The sequence below is a fragment of the Oryzias latipes genome, chromosome 22 (genome assembly GCF_053564925.1).
Source record: "Oryzias latipes strain Hd-rR chromosome 22, Olatipes_Hd-rR_3.1".
NCBI classification, from domain to species: domain Eukaryota; kingdom Metazoa; phylum Chordata; class Actinopteri; order Beloniformes; family Adrianichthyidae; genus Oryzias; species Oryzias latipes.
In genome coordinates, this window is record NC_136258.1 from 13,491,805 (window position 1) to 13,509,263 (window position 17,459).

The 17,459-nt window shown below is 41.4% G+C and overlaps 3 protein-coding genes across 4 annotated transcripts; 1 reads left to right on the forward strand and 2 right to left on the reverse strand.

The window, feature by feature from the left end:
* Positions 1-638: 638 nt before the first annotated feature.
* Positions 639-3,259, forward strand: gjb3 (gap junction protein beta 3). The gene is made up of 2 exons (XM_004082639.5): positions 639-842; positions 1,410-3,259. The coding sequence occupies exon 2, from the start codon at positions 1,477-1,479 to the stop codon at positions 2,335-2,337; it is 861 nt and encodes a 286-aa protein (XP_004082687.1). The 5' UTR covers positions 639-842; positions 1,410-1,476; the 3' UTR covers positions 2,338-3,259.
* A 396-nt stretch (positions 3,260-3,655) lies between these two features.
* On the reverse strand, positions 3,656-8,518 carry hmgcl (3-hydroxy-3-methylglutaryl-CoA lyase). Its single transcript, XM_004082381.5, has 9 exons — positions 8,360-8,518; positions 8,064-8,147; positions 7,836-7,943; positions 7,652-7,747; positions 6,805-6,953; positions 6,650-6,713; positions 6,365-6,553; positions 6,109-6,234; positions 3,656-4,095 (listed from the first exon to the last, which is right to left on the reverse strand). The coding sequence occupies exons 1-9, from the start codon at positions 8,453-8,455 to the stop codon at positions 3,994-3,996; spliced, it is 1,014 nt and encodes a 337-aa protein (XP_004082429.1). The 5' UTR covers positions 8,456-8,518; the 3' UTR covers positions 3,656-3,993.
* A 1,387-nt stretch (positions 8,519-9,905) lies between these two features.
* zbtb8a (zinc finger and BTB domain containing 8A) lies at positions 9,906-17,410 on the reverse strand. 2 transcript variants are annotated; one of them, XM_004082380.5, is made up of 4 exons: positions 17,184-17,410; positions 11,086-11,948; positions 10,827-10,996; positions 9,906-10,736 (listed from the first exon to the last, which is right to left on the reverse strand). In XM_004082380.5, exons 1-4 carry the CDS (start codon positions 17,246-17,248, stop codon positions 10,419-10,421), a joined length of 1,416 nt encoding a protein of 471 aa, XP_004082428.1. In that variant the 5' UTR covers positions 17,249-17,410; the 3' UTR covers positions 9,906-10,418. The 2 variants fall into 2 exon arrangements, with proteins under 2 accessions (XP_004082428.1, XP_011488822.1); XM_011490520.4 differs by lacking the exon at positions 17,184-17,410 and adding an exon at positions 16,938-17,111.
* Between the last annotated feature and the right edge of the window lie 49 nt (positions 17,411-17,459).

Here is a 17,459-nt window from a genome sequence, read left to right on the forward strand (position 1 = left end):
AGATCCCAGGAGATCAGTGATAATCTTGACATCTGAGAACTTTGAATAGGCTGCTGGCTCGTCTTGTACAGTCTTGTCAGTTCAACTGATGCCATATATCTTTCTACGAAAGAGGAACATACCAAGCAGCATCATAGTCAGAACATCCTCACTAATCACCGGCTTGTTTTGCATGTGAAAGCCCAGCAGGCTGCAAGAGAGCATCAGAGAACATGCAGAGCTTAAAAAAAATGGGTTATTCAGGGGAAGGTGTGCCTCTTTGGCTGCTCTTAGGTAACAAACACCAGTTGACAAGTTGAAACAAGTTGGCAGTCCTGTTCTTTGAAACAAGGAAGAGGAAAGTCACGACACTAACATTGTTTTGTGTTGTTCAGCATTTTTGCACTCAAACCTTTAGATATAACTTTTCATAGAGCCACAGATATAACCTTTGTCCTGAAGTATCCTTTTCATATATGGATTTTTCCGTAACCTTTGCTCCAAAACCAACAAACATCAAAAAAAAGTTGGGGTTTATAATGCTTGATTTGATAAAAGTCATTTTTTTTCTCAGTGTTGTAAAGTTTGTAGACACATAAACTGCCTTGATTTTTCTCAGAAAGCAAGGAGGACAAAAGGAGTCCTTGCGAGGAAGGGGAGGAGGGAGCAACCTGAAGGAACATCTGGGGAAGTTCCTTAGACCACTCCCACAGGCGCATTTCTCTACACAGAAGCGAATACCTGCTGAGGAGCCAAATCCGTGCGCTAAAACATAGAATAACAGCTTTAAATCATCAACATCGTGTTAGTTACATTTATCCAGGAGACATGTTTGAAGTAGTTGTGGATTTTTACATTTGAAGGTAAGCGTAAAACTCGCATCAAATGTTGGAAAAGTAAGTTTTGTGGTGCCGACTGTGCGTCTCTGTCTGTCAGAAGTGATTCCACAGTCGTATACGGCGCGGTGTTTCGTTGGCTAAACTGTAAAAAGATTTTATTTATATAATTTAGGTATTTATATGAAGAGCGAAGGTTGTTCCAAATAAGCGTAAAAGTGTTAGTAAACGACACCCACTCGTGCGTAAAACTAGTAAACGGGCTTTGTCTTTGGCCCATATCCAGTTTGAATTTTTGGACATTTGTTTTTTATGGTTACTAATACACAAGTTAAGAAATTTTGTCCTAAAACACGCATTTTTAACGAAAAAAATATTTTGAATGTAAATGCGCGTGAGTGTAAAGACGTAGGATCCATGTGTTTCCTTGTGAGCCCGTTTTTCCCGAATTGCTGCTCCGAGCCTTTTTCCTGGATGAGTCAAAGTTTGAAATTGTTTTAGCATGAAAACAGCTTTGAAATTTGTTGGATCATGAGTGTTAAAAGTTAGATCTTTAAGACCACAGCAACACGTCTTGTTTTCTTTTTCTTCTAGAAAATTCTTCCAGCTGAAAGAGAAGAGTTCCAGATACTTCAGAGATATTTGATCAGCAGCCCAGAAGATGGACTGGAAGACTTTCCAAGCTCTCCTCAGTGGGGTCAATAAATACTCCACTGCGTTTGGGCGGCTGTGGCTGTCAGTGGTGTTCGTCTTCAGGGTGATGGTGTATGTGGTGGCAGCGGAGCGGGTGTGGGGCGATGATCAGAAGGACTTTGACTGCAACACCAAGCAGCCCGGCTGTGCCAACGTCTGCTACGACCACTTCTTCCCCATCTCCCACATTCGCCTGTGGGCCCTGCAGCTCATCTTTGTGACCTGCCCCTCCTTCATGGTGGTCATGCATGTGGCGTATCGGAATGACCGGGAACGTAAGCACAAGGCCAAGTTTGGCGAGGAAAGCAAGCTCTACAATAACACGGGGAAGAAACATGGCGGCCTGTGGTGGACGTACTTAATCAGCCTCTTTGTTAAGACGGGCATTGAGATTGGCTTCCTTTACATCCTCCACCACATCTACGACAGCTTCGACCTGCCGAGACTGGTCAAGTGCGAGGTTTCACCTTGTCCCAACGTGGTGGACTGTTACATAGGACACCCCACGGAAAAGAAGGTCTTCACATACTTCATGGTGGGAGCATCAGCCCTCTGCGTTGTTCTCAACATCTGCGAGATTATCTATCTCATCGCCAAGCGCATCGCGAGACTCGGACACAAGATCAAAAAGCACCGTCGCCATGTGGCCATCTACTGCGACCATTACAACAATGACCTCATGGGGAAGAGCAATCTGCAGATTTCAAAGGAAGAGCAGAAGGATGAGAAAGACTTGCCTCCATCCTTCAATGGTCTCTTTCCACCGAGAAACCTCGCGCTTGAAAAGAAGATCCGAGCCTCTGCTCCCAATTTGTCTTTGGCTTTGTAATTGTAACTAACACCAGTCCAAAGAGCAGATGGGCAGTATTTGGATTTAATCCTCCCCAAAAAAAGAGATTCAGTCACGAGCCAAACTGCAGCACAACTCTGGAAGTTAAGTCATCAGGACTGAATCCTTCACTTCTGACTGAAAGAATCGTTTCAACTAGGGTTCCAAATCCACTTCCACAACATTCGCAGATCTGCTCTAAAAACTCGTATTTATTGGTCGGCCATGAACTTTTTTCACTTGAACTTGAACACCTCTTGACTTCTGCCCCACAGAATATTCCAGTTGCTGTTGTTTCAGTCTTTTTTTGTGATTGGAGTTTATAAGGGAGGGGAAACAGAAAAAAACAGTCACTCAGGGTTGGAGGACACACCTGGCAGAGGTATTCGCTGTTCTTTGGCTGTCTCCGCAGTGACACATCACAACCCTTAGAGTTCTTAAGGGTTTGGCTAGTTCTTCTCAGCTGGTATTTAATTGTTGTTCCCATCAAAACTTTATGATTTGATGTTGCCGGACTTGACTGAGGAGATGAAACCGATGGGAGTGTGGATGCTCCGGATAGTCAGTTTGCTGTAAAACTGCAATACTTGAAGAAAGTTAAATAATTGCAAAAAAAAAAAAAGTTAAATTGCATTTCTTGCTCCTTTAACAGTGTCATCCTGCAGGCATGTTGCAGAGGTCTCAGGTCTTTATAGCTGTATGCTGTGCAACATTTTTTGTGCTTGTACGAAGTTTCTTTTTATGTAAATCCTTCAAAACCTGTCTTTAAATGTGGTGTTGGAGCGCAGCACAGACAAGTGTGTTGCTAAACTATTGTGATACATTGTGACTTCTTGCTCACACAGGTGGGATACCTATTTTGCAACTCTTTGTATAAAATTGTACAAAATTACAATTAAAGTGAATCCGCACATTTGTGAAACAGTTGCAAATGTCTGTAACTTTTATTTTTAAGGTTCAGTCAATAGAATTTGTTGTCAATTCATTGTTTATATTGAACATCAAACATAAGCATTGGTAGATTGTGTGTTATTTATTTGCATTGTGGTTATTTTTTGCCTCCATGTTGGGAATTTTTCTGTAGCAATCTGAACTTTAATCACCAGATCTAGGTTTTTTTTCTCTCTAGGTTTTTGCAGAAGTCGGAAGTAAACTTGTCTGTCAGGTTTTTTAGTAGGAACTGAAAAGGATTAATTGTGTTTGTGACTAAGAAAAATTTCTAGTCAGTTTCAATGTCTTACATCAAATCCCAGACAAAAAAAAAATCAAAGATTCACAAAAAACTGTTTACACTGCCCAAAAATTGATTAACACCAGGTTTTACTGTGAAGTATTTTATTTTGAAAGTCTACAATAATCTGTACAAACTGTAATTTAAGAGAATCAGTTAAAATATACACATATACATATATTTGACATGTTTTACTAACCACTATGAGGCCCAACATCTTAAACAATCATCGAAAACGTGACGCTTCTTGTCTTAATATAAGGCACTGTCCAGTGTGTCACCATTGTGTCATCATAGAATTCATGACGTGTAAAAAGCAGCATGAGTCGGCGCCGTGAGAAATGTGGCAATCATCCAACTGGAGAAGCTCAGAAGACGACGATGAGTCTGCAGATTAGTGGCACTGAGCGCCACTGAGGTGTTTGCTACAGTTTGCAGGTAGCTTGTGCCACTTTGGAGCTGCTCTTCCTGCTGAGGGTCCGGCAGATGAAAGCTCCAGCATCCATCAGCTTGGTGAGGTCCACTCCCTGAGGAGAAAGAGTCAGACTCTGAGAGGCTTGAAAAACTAAAATACACCAATAACATGAATATTTGTAACAATGCAGACTGCAAAATATAAATAATAAATTTATTTTCTTTCAAATTGACATTTTATTTGAATAATTCTTACAAATATGTAGGACTTTTTAACTCGATGTTGTCCCACTTTTCTTTATCACACACTGAATATTACAGACCAGATAAATAAATAAAAAAGTGTGTTTTCCTGACCATGAAAAAGTCAGAAGCTGTGACTTTCAGAGCTCAGGTCAAGAGAATATTTTTCCTAAAAGTTGAACCATGATCAGTAATTGATGCGTGTGTTTGAACTACACACGGTAGTTTTTTGTTGTTGTTCAGACAAAGTTCCCCAACAGAAGATTTCTGAGAATAATCACTAGTTTGTTCAGTGATTTCAAAAAGAAATGTTCATTTAAAGATAATAATCCACTCTCAAAGATCCATGGCTGCATCGTTTAAACGTGGGCCGAGCTGTGGACCAACACCACCTGCTGGTAAGATGCGTCACATACTGACGAACAGATATATGGAGGATAAAGAATGGGCGGACTTGACCTGCAACCTACTGACAGATCCTTGACTGACATAATGATTTTATAATTTCACTAAAATAAAAATAATCCAACACAAATTAGGATGGGAGCTGCACTAATCAACCAACCAATCTAATTTTGTATTTACATTCCTGGGGCATTTTTCTGTTATAAGCCACTCATAAAAATATCTTACTGTACATGAATATTACAACATTTGTATTTGTTCTTGATTCATTTGACCAAACAAAAATATCGCTTTTGCCTTAGTTTTTCTAGCTGATTTAGAGATAGTATCCGAGAAGGGCTGCATGGTGGTGTAGTGGTTAGCCCTCTCCTGGTTCAAATCCCTGCTGAAACCCTCCTGTGTGGAGTTTGAATGTTCTCCCCCGCATACGTGGGTTTTCTTCGGTCCCCTCTGGCTTCTCCATACAGTTCAAGTAAGGGTTAATGGCCGACGAGGTGTACATTATTACTTTTTAACGCACGCCGTGGAAGCCTTCACGTCGGACGGTTGCTTCCGCGAAGTGCGTTAAAAAGTAATAATGCACACTTCGAAGGCCATTAACCCGCTTATAACATGGTCACTTACAAAAGCAATACATATTAACCAGTTTTTAGTCCTTAATTCTTGTTTTTTTCCCCGATTTGGAACGCTTTTCTCACAAAAAGCTGACTATTTGTTACACCGCACCACGTAACAAATATTCTGCGTCGCGCCGCACCACCGCTACAGTCAAGATTCTGCGACATATATTTGCCGATCTTTCCGATGGGTTGAATAAAGCATCAGTTCAGAGAAAAAGTTCACCTCTTACCGCTTGTTTTTGTCCAAATGATGAAGCAAAAGGTTGTTTTAAAGAAGCCGGCGCAGTGATACAAAACATTTAAGCAAGGTGAACGGAACTTCTTTTTTCACCGTGCGGTTATCCTGTGGTATATCACTTTTTAATGTACACCTAGCAGCCAATCAGAATCGAGTATTGACCCGGACCATGGTATAAAACAAGGTTAATCTGTGCCTCTCAAGTGTTCCTGTAACCCCATGACCCCGAAAGGGATTCGGCGCGTTCTGAAGATTGAAAGACTGATGGATGGATCCAAGAATTAATTTCAATCCTCAGAAAATAATTACTTTGTTTTATTGGATTTGTACGGGTGTGCAGACACCAGAGCCTGTCCAACTTATTTCCTTCTCCATGCCATCTTTTTCTGACTGCATCTCACCGCTCTGCCCAGAGGGGGTGAAAGCGGAGCACACATTTCACACACACTTTGACAAACAGGAACTTCACCGTCCTGTCTTTCTGTAGCTGAGCCCCTTAAGGATGCAAATGCTTTTAAAGATTTAGAGGCAACAGTTTTCAAAAACTGAGCAGTAAAAACTGTAAAGCTACAGAGAAAATGAAAATGTCCAAAAACGACGAACAAACTGGTTCTTCTTACCGTCTGTATTCCAAGTCCATGCAGCATATAAACGACGTCTTCGGTCGCTACGTTTCCAGAGGCGCCCTGAGCGTAAGGACAGCCCCCCAGTCCTGCTACAGACGAGTCCACCACACTGATCCCCATCTATAAAAATGATGAAAAGCTGCACATCACTGTAGAAAGAATAAAACCTGTGAAGGAACATCTAACAACCAAAGCGATTTCATTAAAAACCCAATCAATTTCTAAATAAAATATGAGACGTGAACGGTACCTGCAAAGCGACAAGGATGTTAGCCAAGGCCTGACCGTACGTGTCATGGCAGTGCACCGCCAGAGCACTGACTGGCACCTCTCTGGTCACAGCTTCAAGCATGTCAACCATGCTACCAGGAGTCCCCACCCCTATAGTATCGCCCAGGGAGATCTCATAGCAGCCCATGGCGTACAGACGCTTGGCGACCTGTGAGGTGGACGCAAATGAACGGTTATTTTGTCCCAAAACGCAGATTTATTTTAAAAGAAAAAAGAAGGCAGAATACGTTGCGTCAAAACTCACATGTGCAACTTTCTCAGGTGCCACCTTGCCTTCATATGGGCATCCGGCGACACAGGAGACATAACTGCGGTGATGAAACACACAGATACAAGACTTAAACAACTCCTGATGATTTAAAAGTGTCTCAGCGGTAGAGAGGAAACCGGAATTCCTACCCTCTAACTGGCACAGCAGCCTCCTTCGCTGCTCTCATGACTTCGTCAAAGCGTTGTAAACTCTCATCCACTGAGCAGTTTATGTTCTTCTTGCTGAACAGCTCAGATGCAGCACCAAATATGGCGACTTCGGATGCTCCAGCCTTTACCTGCAGAGAGAGCAGAGAGGGGAAAAAAACCACTGTCCTCGTCAGACTCGGAACAAACAGATGAACATGATGAGGCATGTCTCCTGTGAAGATGAGGTGAAGAAGAAGGATTTTATCTTAACTAACAATGCTGGCAAAGATGAGGTTCTGCAAAAGTGATAAAGAAGCTCTCAAACTGTGTGTGATCATGAAAGTGAAAAAGATTCTTTAGTAATTCTCTGCTGTATTAATTTGCTTAATGGCCCTGGATTTCAATTTTAGGTTAGACAGCTTTGTTGTTTTTTTAAATTCAGATGATAATAAACTCTTTGCCCTGTAAGGTAACATAGACAACTGTCATTTGGTTTTTGTAGATAAAAATATCTATATTAAATAAAAGCTTTTTAGGCTGAATTTGCTTTCAGTTACTTTTTCAATGTAAACAAATAGGATTTTAATAATGAAAGTTCCTCCTTTGTTTGGTTTATATCTCTAGTTGCACAATTATGATTTTTATGTGACCAAATATAGAGAGAAAATGAGAAAATAAGTCAGGATAGAATCATAAAATGAAGTGTAAATTTAAGAACTAGAATCTTAACTGTTGATTGCTCTGGCAGTGATCCTAATTACCGTCATTTTGGGCTTCATCTGTCTCATGTAACATGTTTTAGAGCTCTTTGGAGCATGGTGGGAACAGGAAGTCTTGGAGAACTTACAGCAGCCTGGAAACCCTTGAGATTGGGCGTGAGGACCGGATAGGTCACTCCTGGTTTCCTTTGAATTCCTTTCATCACCTCCACCTGGTCTGCCATCTGAGCAGGTGAGGACAGAAACAGGTTAGTTCCGAAAAAGAGGGGCGTGTCAGTACTCTCCTTACAGACCAACGAGGCAGCTACAGACCTGGGGAACCCACTTAGGAGAAACAAAGCTGGTGGCCTCGATGACTTGCAGGCCTGACTCTGACAGCATGTCAATCAAATGAATTTTAGCCTCTGTTGGGACGATGCTCTGCAAACAGAAGTCAAAGCAGCAGCAAAACGATTATGCACGTGTTTCAGTAGAGCCGTCAGGACTGTAAACAGGTTCAACCCCGGTCCAAATGTCCTAATGTAAACACATAAACGTCACCTTCTCGTTTTGAAGTCCATCTCTGGGTCCCACCTCCACGATCTTCACTTTCTCTGGAAGCGCGTGGCCTGCTTTCAAACCAGTCTGGTGACATTCAACAAAACGAAAACGTGCAGGAAAAAAGGTGAAACAGACACAAGGAACCTGACAGCGCGACAAGTAGGAAAAATAAATAAATGACCTCCTTCCTCCTACAAAACTAGCTTGGTAGCTAAGCTCTGGGAAAGTGCCAGTTATCGTTGAGTCATTAAAAGGCGTGATTTTAAACTTGACCGTCAATAGAATGAAATACTCACCGCTTTAACTTTCGCTACGGTGCTCAACGCCAGGTAGTGTTGACCCATGGCTGAGCTTAAAATCCCTCTGTTCAGCAGCCTGACCACAGCCGCCATGACAGCCTCTCTGTGACGTCACGCGCCCACCAGCAAAGACCAAGGGAGCGCCCTCTATGGTTCAGAGGTTGCCACTACCGTTCAATATGGAACTGGAGCCTGTTTGCTTCTTTGAGACTGAAGTTCCATTTTAGCTGGGATTTTAAAGGTTTTTTGACTAAAATAAAAGGTTTTTAGATAATTTCCACCAAGAATACAAAGGGATCCCTAGACGTGACATTCAATCTCCCATTCTCCATCCCAATAATAAATAAATAAGGGAAATTCTTCCCTCAAGTTAAGTTATGGCCACAAATACTGTAGTATTTTGCGATGATAAATAAGTGTTATGTGGGTAGAGAGGAGCCTTTTATTAGCATGGACACACATAACTATTTTGTTGCACAAACATTAAATATTGTTGTGCAAAAATTGTATTTTGTGGCAAAATTTGGGTGCACAAATGAGTAATTTCATGGGCACAAATTTTGTGCATAGAAATTACCATTTTATGTGCACATTTTAGTTTTTTATCAGCAGTTGGTGTGCACATATTAGCATGTTGTGGCCACAAACAGGCATTATGTGTGTGTGTGTGTACACAAATTAGTATTTTAAGGGCACAGATTAACATTTTGTTAAAAGAAAGAAGTGTTTTGTTAGTACAAATTAGCTTGTTGTGGCAATAAATTAACATTTTGTGCATACAAATGAGCAACATTAGTTTTAATTAGTATTTTGTGTGCACAACAAACTGATTTTGTTGGCCAACGTCAGAATGTTGTGCACAGAAGTGAACATTTTTGTGAACAAATTAGTATTTTTTGTGCATAGATTAATATTTTGTTGGAACAAACAAGTGTTTTGAGGGAACAAATGAGCATTTTATGTGCACAAACTAGTAATTGGTGGCAACAAATTAGTATTTTGTGGGTGCAAATATTATTATGTTTAATTCCCACTTCTAATCTGTTGTTTCAAAATACTAATTTGTGGGCATAAAATGCCAGTTTGTGTAATCAATATACTAACTTGTGCACACAAAATACTAATTTGTGCGCAGAAAATACTAAATAATAGCAACAAATTATTAATTTGCGGGAACAATTTATTTATTTATTTTCAATGTCATGTCCAGGCCTCAACACTTAAGCAACCATAATTTATAATTACCCCCCCCCCCCCCCCCAGTAACTTTAGGCTGAACCTAAAAGCTTTTGTTTTCACCCAAAGCCCCAAATCTTCCTTTATACAATAACTTGACTGATGCAACTTTTAGCTTTTGTTTGAAATTAAGTAACTGATAAGGTAAGAAAGTCAAAACAGTTAGATCCACAATTCAACAAAAACCAACAGATCACCAATTTTTGTGTTTTTCCATTTTTCTATATTTTTGAAAATGTATTGTCAAAGGTGAACATTGAAATTAATTTAATGCTGTTTTTTAAAATTAAGGACAAAGAAACAAAAATATAAAAATATCTTTATTGTGTCAAAAAGTAAAAAAAAAACTAAAAACAGTTAAACCAATAATTTAATAAATTTAAAACTTAGTGCATTTTATAAACAAGAACAAGTATTTGCAACAGACACTTAAAAAGGAAGATCTGCTCTCATTTCTCCACAATTCCGTGGAAGCCATTGAGCGATCCAGTTTGAGTCACTTTGTTCGGCATAAATGCCAAGAGAAATTTCCAAAAAAGCTGTGATTTCATGCCTTAAAAGATTAAAAACACTGGCTTAAAAGGTTATAATTGACAGAATAAAGTGAAAAACAGAATATACATGCTTTGGATACTGCATATCTTTAAAATAATTTACAAAAACCATATTGAAATGAAAGATTAATAAGTTGTATGTAACTAACTGGCTCTTACAACATCATAATAGTTTGTATTTACATCACCAGCTTCAATTTTGATGCTTCATCTTTTTTCTTTTTAGCAAATGCACAGAGCACATGTGTACACACAACGTCCCCATCTCACTGCAGCTCCTCATCGCTGTCGTCCACTTGCTGGATGATGAGGTCTGCCCCAGAGTCCTCTGCAAGTTCATCTTCATCGTTCATCATCCAGCTTCTCTTGCTGTCTCCCTCCTCCTCCCCATCCACGCCTAGTAACAGGGCCGGCTCCTCCTTGGACTCCCCTAGACTTTCCAGGGGGATGTCGTCACAGCCCACTTCCTGGATGCAGGCCGTGCACATGCGGTAGCGTCGGGTTCCTTCACACACCACGTGCCCGGTCTCCTCCGTCACCTGACACTTACACTTCCTGCATACCAGCTTCCTGGCTTGGTGAATCTGTAAAAAAAAGCCAGAAATGTATTGAGATTTGGTGTATAAACTTGTTATTGTTTTTCTGCGCATAATATTGATTGTGGGTAGACTTGCCGTCTCAAAGTGGTTGCGCAGATGCTCCAGACGGGTGAAGCGCTTGTTGCAGGCCTGGCATGGGTAAGGCCTCTCGCCGGTGTGGCAGCGCAGGTGACGCTTCAGGTCTGCCTTCCGCTTCACCGTGTGTGTACAAAAGGGGCATTTAAAGCGCATAACTGGATTCGAATCTGAAAAGAAATCAATAAAAATCTCAAATATTAGGAATTTCTTTTGTTTTTTAAATTTTTATTTTATTTAAAGGCATTTCCCAACAAACCTTTGTTATAATGCCCGACAACACCCACGATTTGTGGCAGTGAGGCGTAAAGCTCGTCTATATTTTCAACTTTTAGTGTCCTTGGCTCCTGAAGGTCCTGGTCTTCCTGTTGGCTGGAACGGGTGCTGATGGACGGTCTCCGTTTAGCCGCCGCTCTTCCACGCCGGCGCTCCGATCCGGGTAATGTGTACAGAGGGTCCTGAGGGTCCTGCAGGTCATCTGCCTCTGCATTAATCTCAGGACTGTTGGGGCTGGTCTTCAAGGCTGAGGCAGAAACCTCCCTTTCCGGGTCTTTAAAGGAAGACTGGGACCTGGAGTTGTCGCGGGTCCAGAGTGCTGGTGGCGGGCTGACAGAACCGGGTCCCGGCTGTGGCTGTTCTGCAGACTCTTCACCTGCTCCGCTGGCAAAACTACAGGTTTCAGACAAGCTGAGGCCCCGGTCGCTGTCTTCTTCTTTAACACTGATGTCCAAGGAGGATTTGATGAAGTTCTTGCAGTAGTTGATGACAGTGTTCATCTGTAAGTAGCTTGCTGCGGACATGACCTCGATGACATTGTGACTGGAGAGGTCCAGCTGACCCGAGTAGATGAAGTCCAGGATAATGGTGAAGGTTTCTGGGCTGAAGGCGTCAAAAGTGGCATTGACGGTCTCGAGGGAACTGTCGGAACTCTGGGACAGCAGCATGCGGAAGTAGCCGCTGCTGGCAAACAGAATGTTGCGGTGGGCCAGGAAGAGCTGCCCCTCCACCAGCACGCTGCAGTCACAGAACAGCTCTTGACGGCGCTGCTGGTTGAGCTGCTTCAGTAGGTTGCTTTGGTGAGCCACTGTGATGTCAGCCGTGTTGAACCACCTCTGAGGTTGCCTGCAGGACACAACACCACAGCGTTCGCACAGCTCACTACTTTTCTAAATTCATGTCTAGATCTGGTGAGACAGAAAAAATAAATCAGCGGCAGCTTGCTTCTGTAATTCTGGGTCAGAGCAGTGATCCATGCACTGTTTATTTTATTAATTCCCCTGCTGCAGCACACCTGATTCCAACCACAGGGACTAAAATCATCAGGATTTACAGAAAAAGACGTTCGACAAAACATGCAGGACAAGAGGACTGGATCTGGATTGGAAGGTCTGGGCACTGCAAGACAGAAACCCCAGGGGGGTATTCCAGGAAGCATGTTTAAAGTACCCTGAGTTTAAGCCTGAACTCTGGCTGAGATCCGCCTGAACTTGCTTACTCTTGGTATGTCGGGTCCAAAAGACCGGATATGAGTTGGTGTAATTACGCTCGACTTGGTAAGCCTGGGTTAATGCACGTGCACGGCATGTACATAAAGACATTCTCAATGGATCGCCGATTTCCAGAGTCACCATGGAAACGCGTGGTGAAAAAAAGAGAGCGCTACACTTTAGTGAGACGGAGTTGGACATTTTAATGACGGCGTCTGAAGAGTTTCTGCACGTAGAAAAAGAACAGACAAATTAAACGCACGAGTTTCTGATCTTATTTCCATTTTACTTGTGATGCATATATATATATATATATATATATATATATATATATATATATATATATATATATATATATATATATATATATATATATATATATATTAAACTTATCCAATTTTGCCAACTTAAATGAATTACTTCTATTGGTAACAAGTAATTGAGATAAATTTATTTAACCTAATTTCCTACGTCTATAAAACTCAATAATTGTTTATACAACTCAAATTTACATATTTATCTAACTAAATGTCATATTACTCCAATTCAATTAATATTTTTCCCATCTTAATTAATTATAATTCTTGAACTCTCAGATGTTTAAGTTTGAGCCGGCAGATATTCTCATTTGTATAAAAATAAAAAGATCGAAACAATATGCACAAAATGAGTACATTCATTTAGAAACTTTCAATCATTGTCATTACAGCAGTTGGCAGTAGGGGTGCTATTTAAACTCATCATCCTCTCCCTCCCTCTCACTCAAGGAGCAGAGAGTTAAGCATAGCAGGACAAAATAACTCATCAAAACACGGCAAAACACTGTAAAACAGCTAAACATCTAAACACATTTGGTCAAAAGCCACACTTAAACCCAAATCTGTCCAGACAGGCAAAGGGAATGGTATCCCACAATCCCTTGCGGTGCCGATCTAACAGCAGCACCAAAGTTACACCTACTTAAATAAATTAATTTGAATGAAAGGAAAATAACTGTCTGAAAACTAAGTGTTATTTTAAAGCTAACTTAACAAAAAAAATTTTTTTTATCTTAACTAAAGCAAAGTTAGATCAAAGTAAAAAGTTTATTTTTCCTACATCCATATGTGGTCTTATCACCATCTCACGGTGGAAAAAGTATTATCTGAGCTTCTTGATCCACTAAATCATCTTCAAATGGACACGTCATGCTGCTTCACCTCTCTGAAAACAAACCAACCTTCACCTAAACCTGCTCCAGACCAGGGGCCTCATTTATAAACGTTGCGTACGCCACTCTCTACTCAATAATTGATATTTATAAAAAGCAAACTTGACGGGAAAATGTGCGGTCCTTCACGCAAGCTCTGACCCAGGCGTACGCACAAAAACGGGTGAAATGAGAAACGGCGACACCGTCGGCAGATGGAAGAAACACGTGAAAGTGAAAATGACAACACTGCTTCTCAGAAATTACATGACGACTTCACAAAGCAAGTCTTACAATTAACAACCTACACGAACACCCGTTTGATCGTTCAGCAGTGAAACAAACAAAAAAAATCAAACGAAAATTACAACAGAAATTCAAATGAACACTTATTTGCAAAAAGAAAAGTGAAATATGTTCTGCAATATTGGCATGTTGTGCAATTCATCCTCATAAACAATATAGTTAACAGAACGAAATAATGTACAAAACTGATATTCCCGTCAGTGTGTCCGTCTGGCGGAGCAGATAGTTGCGGGCGTGCGGACGGACGGACAGACGTACTAATTGTCCACTGGGGAAAGTTGCTTTCATAGTAAAACCTTCTTCATCAGTTACGGAATTATGGTATTCATGCATATGCCTTTAGTTTGTTTTATTTTTGATGAAACAATGTATGGCGTATGTCTCAACCATTCAGAAAGCAACAAGAAATTACATTTGCGCTGATCAATTTCCCATTTCCACGTCGATTATTACCGACATCTGTAGCTTGTCAGATGTAATAAATGGATGGAAATAAAATGCCCCATCACAATGCGTAATGACGCACAATGGCTGATCTTGCGCTCTTAGAAGATGTGGCAAATTGAAGAATTCAGAGTGAACGCATCTTTAGACAGCAAGAAGACTAGCTGGCAAACGAGGACGAGTGGCTTATGAGCCGGTTCCGACTTCCTCGAGCCGTCCTCTTGGACCTCTGCGGGCTTTTGGGCCCGGCGTTACAGAAGAGCACTCGGAGGAACCACGCGTGTCACCTGGTGCATCTGGCGCTCCGGTGCCCCCCCCCCCCCCCGGTGGCAGAGACACTCTGGCGATGCAGCGCTAGACGTTTTTTATGCCTCGACTTTGATGTCCGACCATTCCTTCTTTATTTCGGCCACGGTCCGAGGTTGTGAGGCTACAGCATTTGGCGTCTGCCACCGTTTGCCACTCAAGTGCCTTTTTGGCATTAGTAATGCCCACACTGTGCCCTCCAAACAACATTTCCTCCTCTTTTCCACTTCACCAACGATAACTTCTACTTCACATTGAGTGAAGTTACGTTTTTTTTCATTTCCTCTCTGTGTTTGCCATGATTTCGCAATCCATGAATATTCATTTGTGGGCGTTTCGCGGACTATTTATGGGCAACTATGGGCGTGTCATGAAGCCGCAAAAGCTGCGCTGCATTTAGAATTGATTGTGATTTATTAAGGGAAAGATGCGTAGGATGTGCGTGCGCACGGTTTTATAAATCTGAATATTTCTGTGCGTACGCACGTCCTATGTTTCATCTGTACGCCACTTCTGACGCAAATCCTACGCAAAGTTTTATAAATGAGGCCCCAGGTTATGTTATGAGCATGAGTTGCCATGGCAACTTGACATACCCTGAAACATACCTCCATTTCTGGAACAGATTATCAACTTCCTTAGCCTCAAACTTACCGTGGGAGCTAGCATAACCTGCTTTCTGGAATACCCCCCAGGACTGCATATTCAGACTACGCCATGTTTGCAAATATATCATTTGTGGCCACAAATTAGTATTTTGTACACACAAATAAGCCTTTTGTGGTCACAAATTAGCATTTTGTGGATACAAATTAGTAATTTATGAGCATTTTGTAGTCACAACTTAGTATTTTAAAAGGCACGGGGGAAATGTACAGAGCTCTAAATGAAACAAAATTTTTACTCATTTAAAAAATTGTAACCATGAATTAGTATTTTGTGTAGACAAATGACCATTTTATTATTTTTTTACATTTTAGTACAAACAAATGAGTATTTCAGTATCTTCAAGTTCCAATACTAACTTGTGCCCAAAAAATACAAATTCATTGCCTCAAAATTCTAACTTGTGCGCACAAAATGCTAATTTGTGGGCCAAAAAAAATGCTACTTTGTGTGTAGAAAATACTAATTTATGGCCAAAAATTAATATTAGCAAATAAAATAGTATTTTAGCATCTTCAAGTTACATTACTAATTTGTGGCCACAAAATACAAATATTTGGCCACAAAATGCTAATTTCCCCCTTAAAACTCTTATTTGTCCCCATGAAATACTATTCTGTAGCCACTAAATGCTAATTTGTGCAAAAAAAAACTAAAAATACATGTGAGGGAACCATTTATTTATTTTTGTAATGTCATTTCCAAGGCTCCGTTATTTCGTGGCCACAAATGAATATTTAACTATAATTTTGTAGGAAAAACTAGTGGCCAAAAATTAGTGTGCACAAATTTGTGTACACTAATTGGCATAATGTGTGCACAAATGTGTATTTATTGCACAGAAATTTGTATTTTAAAGCCATATTTTGTTAGCATTTTGTGCACACATGTATTTTTCCCACAGAATGTTGTTTTTGTAGGCCACAAATTAGTAGAAGGAACTGATCCTCAAATTTGTGCACAAAATATAAATTTGCGGGTTCAGGGCTCCATAGAAATGTCAGTAATTAAGTAGCTATTAAAAAACAAGCATAAGATGTCCTAAAGTTCTACTCTGGCAGCATCTTTGTGCAGTGGATCATGTTGAAGGAAGACCGGCCCACCGTTCTGCGCTCTGATTGGCTGGGTGATCCATCAATCAGGAAATGCTTTATAATGGATTACACCCGACTCTATCAGGAAGGGCGGGTAACAAACCCTTTATTTAACCCTGTTGGTTAAATGAATGATGAATCAAATATACTGTACAGTTATAAATAAAGATTTCTGCAGCTAATAGAAGCCATTAAAAAAAACAACGAAAGGCATACTAATAATTTGCCTAAAGCTCATATTTGAAAGACAGACTACTTTATAAAAACCCAGCAAGTCATTTTTCCTGTCTGGACTGACTTGATGGATTTAAATGCGTCCTTCATTATCGCGATACGCCTCGAAAAGCTCCGCAGCGCCCGATAACCCTCGGCGAAACACCCGCCTGAAACACTCCGGTACTTCAAATCACACTCAGAACCGAGTCTCGTGTGTTAATCGAGCAATTTCCCCTTCGTTCGGCCGCGCGCGACCTCCAAACGGACACGAGAACGCTGCAGTCCTACGAGAGGAAAGCGGGTAGCGGCGATCCGGAGCAGCCCCGTCTGTCCTGGAGCGACGCCCACTTCAGGCTCCAGCCAGCACACAATGGAAAAAAAAGAAAAAAGAAAAGACACCGACCTCCTCCAGCGGCGAAGCACGCCGCGAGCTCAGATAAACATGTCCACACCACGAATCAGTTTGATGAAACAAACGCCCGTTTCCATCCGCGAGAGGCGCCCCCACTCCTCTCCGGAGGTCCGGAGCACAGCGAGCAGCTTTCGCCTGCTGCCCGGAGCGAGCGACGCCTTCGCAGGCGCGAGGTGTCGGCAAGGACCCGCTGACGCCCTGATATATATACCCCGTCAGAAAAGCATCGATACTCACTGGTGACTGGATTCACCCGCCGCCCGGCACACTCTACTTGCCCCTGCATCTACCTCTATATCCATTTTTTTTATTTAAATGATTATTTGTGCCTTTTCTGACCCTCCCCCTCCGCTTTTTATTTCTCCCCGTCCAGGGTCCACAGCCAGGCACTTCCTGCTCAGCCCTAAAGACCGAAACCCGGTCAGAGAGACTGGAGCTCCGTGCTGACGTGGGTGTTTATTAACAGGGTGCCCGAGGGTTCAGGGAGCCATTTAAAGCCCCAGTGCCTTTTTA

Excerpts from the sequence above, each read along its gene's own strand:
- hmgcl (XM_004082381.5), bottom strand. The coding sequence starts at position 8,455 with ATGGCGGCTGTGGTCAGGCTGCTGAACAGAGGGATTTTAAGCTCAGCC. Across the intron at positions 7,748-7,835 it reads CTCCTAAGTGGGTTCCCCAG|ATGGCAGACCAGGTGGAGGT; the intron begins GTCTGTAGCTGC and ends TCACCTGCTCAG. Across the intron at positions 6,714-6,804 it reads GCTGCTGTGCCAGTTAGAGG|TTATGTCTCCTGTGTCGCCG; the intron begins GTAGGAATTCCG and ends TCATCACCGCAG.
- zbtb8a (XM_004082380.5), bottom strand. The coding sequence starts at position 17,248 with ATGGATATAGAGGTAGATGCAGGGGCAAGTAGAGTGTGCCGGGCGGCG. Across the intron at positions 10,997-11,085 it reads TGTCGGGCATTATAACAAAG|ATTCGAATCCAGTTATGCGC; the intron begins GTTTGTTGGGAA and ends ATTTCTTTTCAG. Across the intron at positions 10,737-10,826 it reads TGCGCAACCACTTTGAGACG|ATTCACCAAGCCAGGAAGCT; the intron begins GCAAGTCTACCC and ends TTTTTTTTACAG.
- gjb3 (XM_004082639.5), top strand. The coding sequence starts at position 1,477 with ATGGACTGGAAGACTTTCCAAGCTCTCCTCAGTGGGGTCAATAAATAC.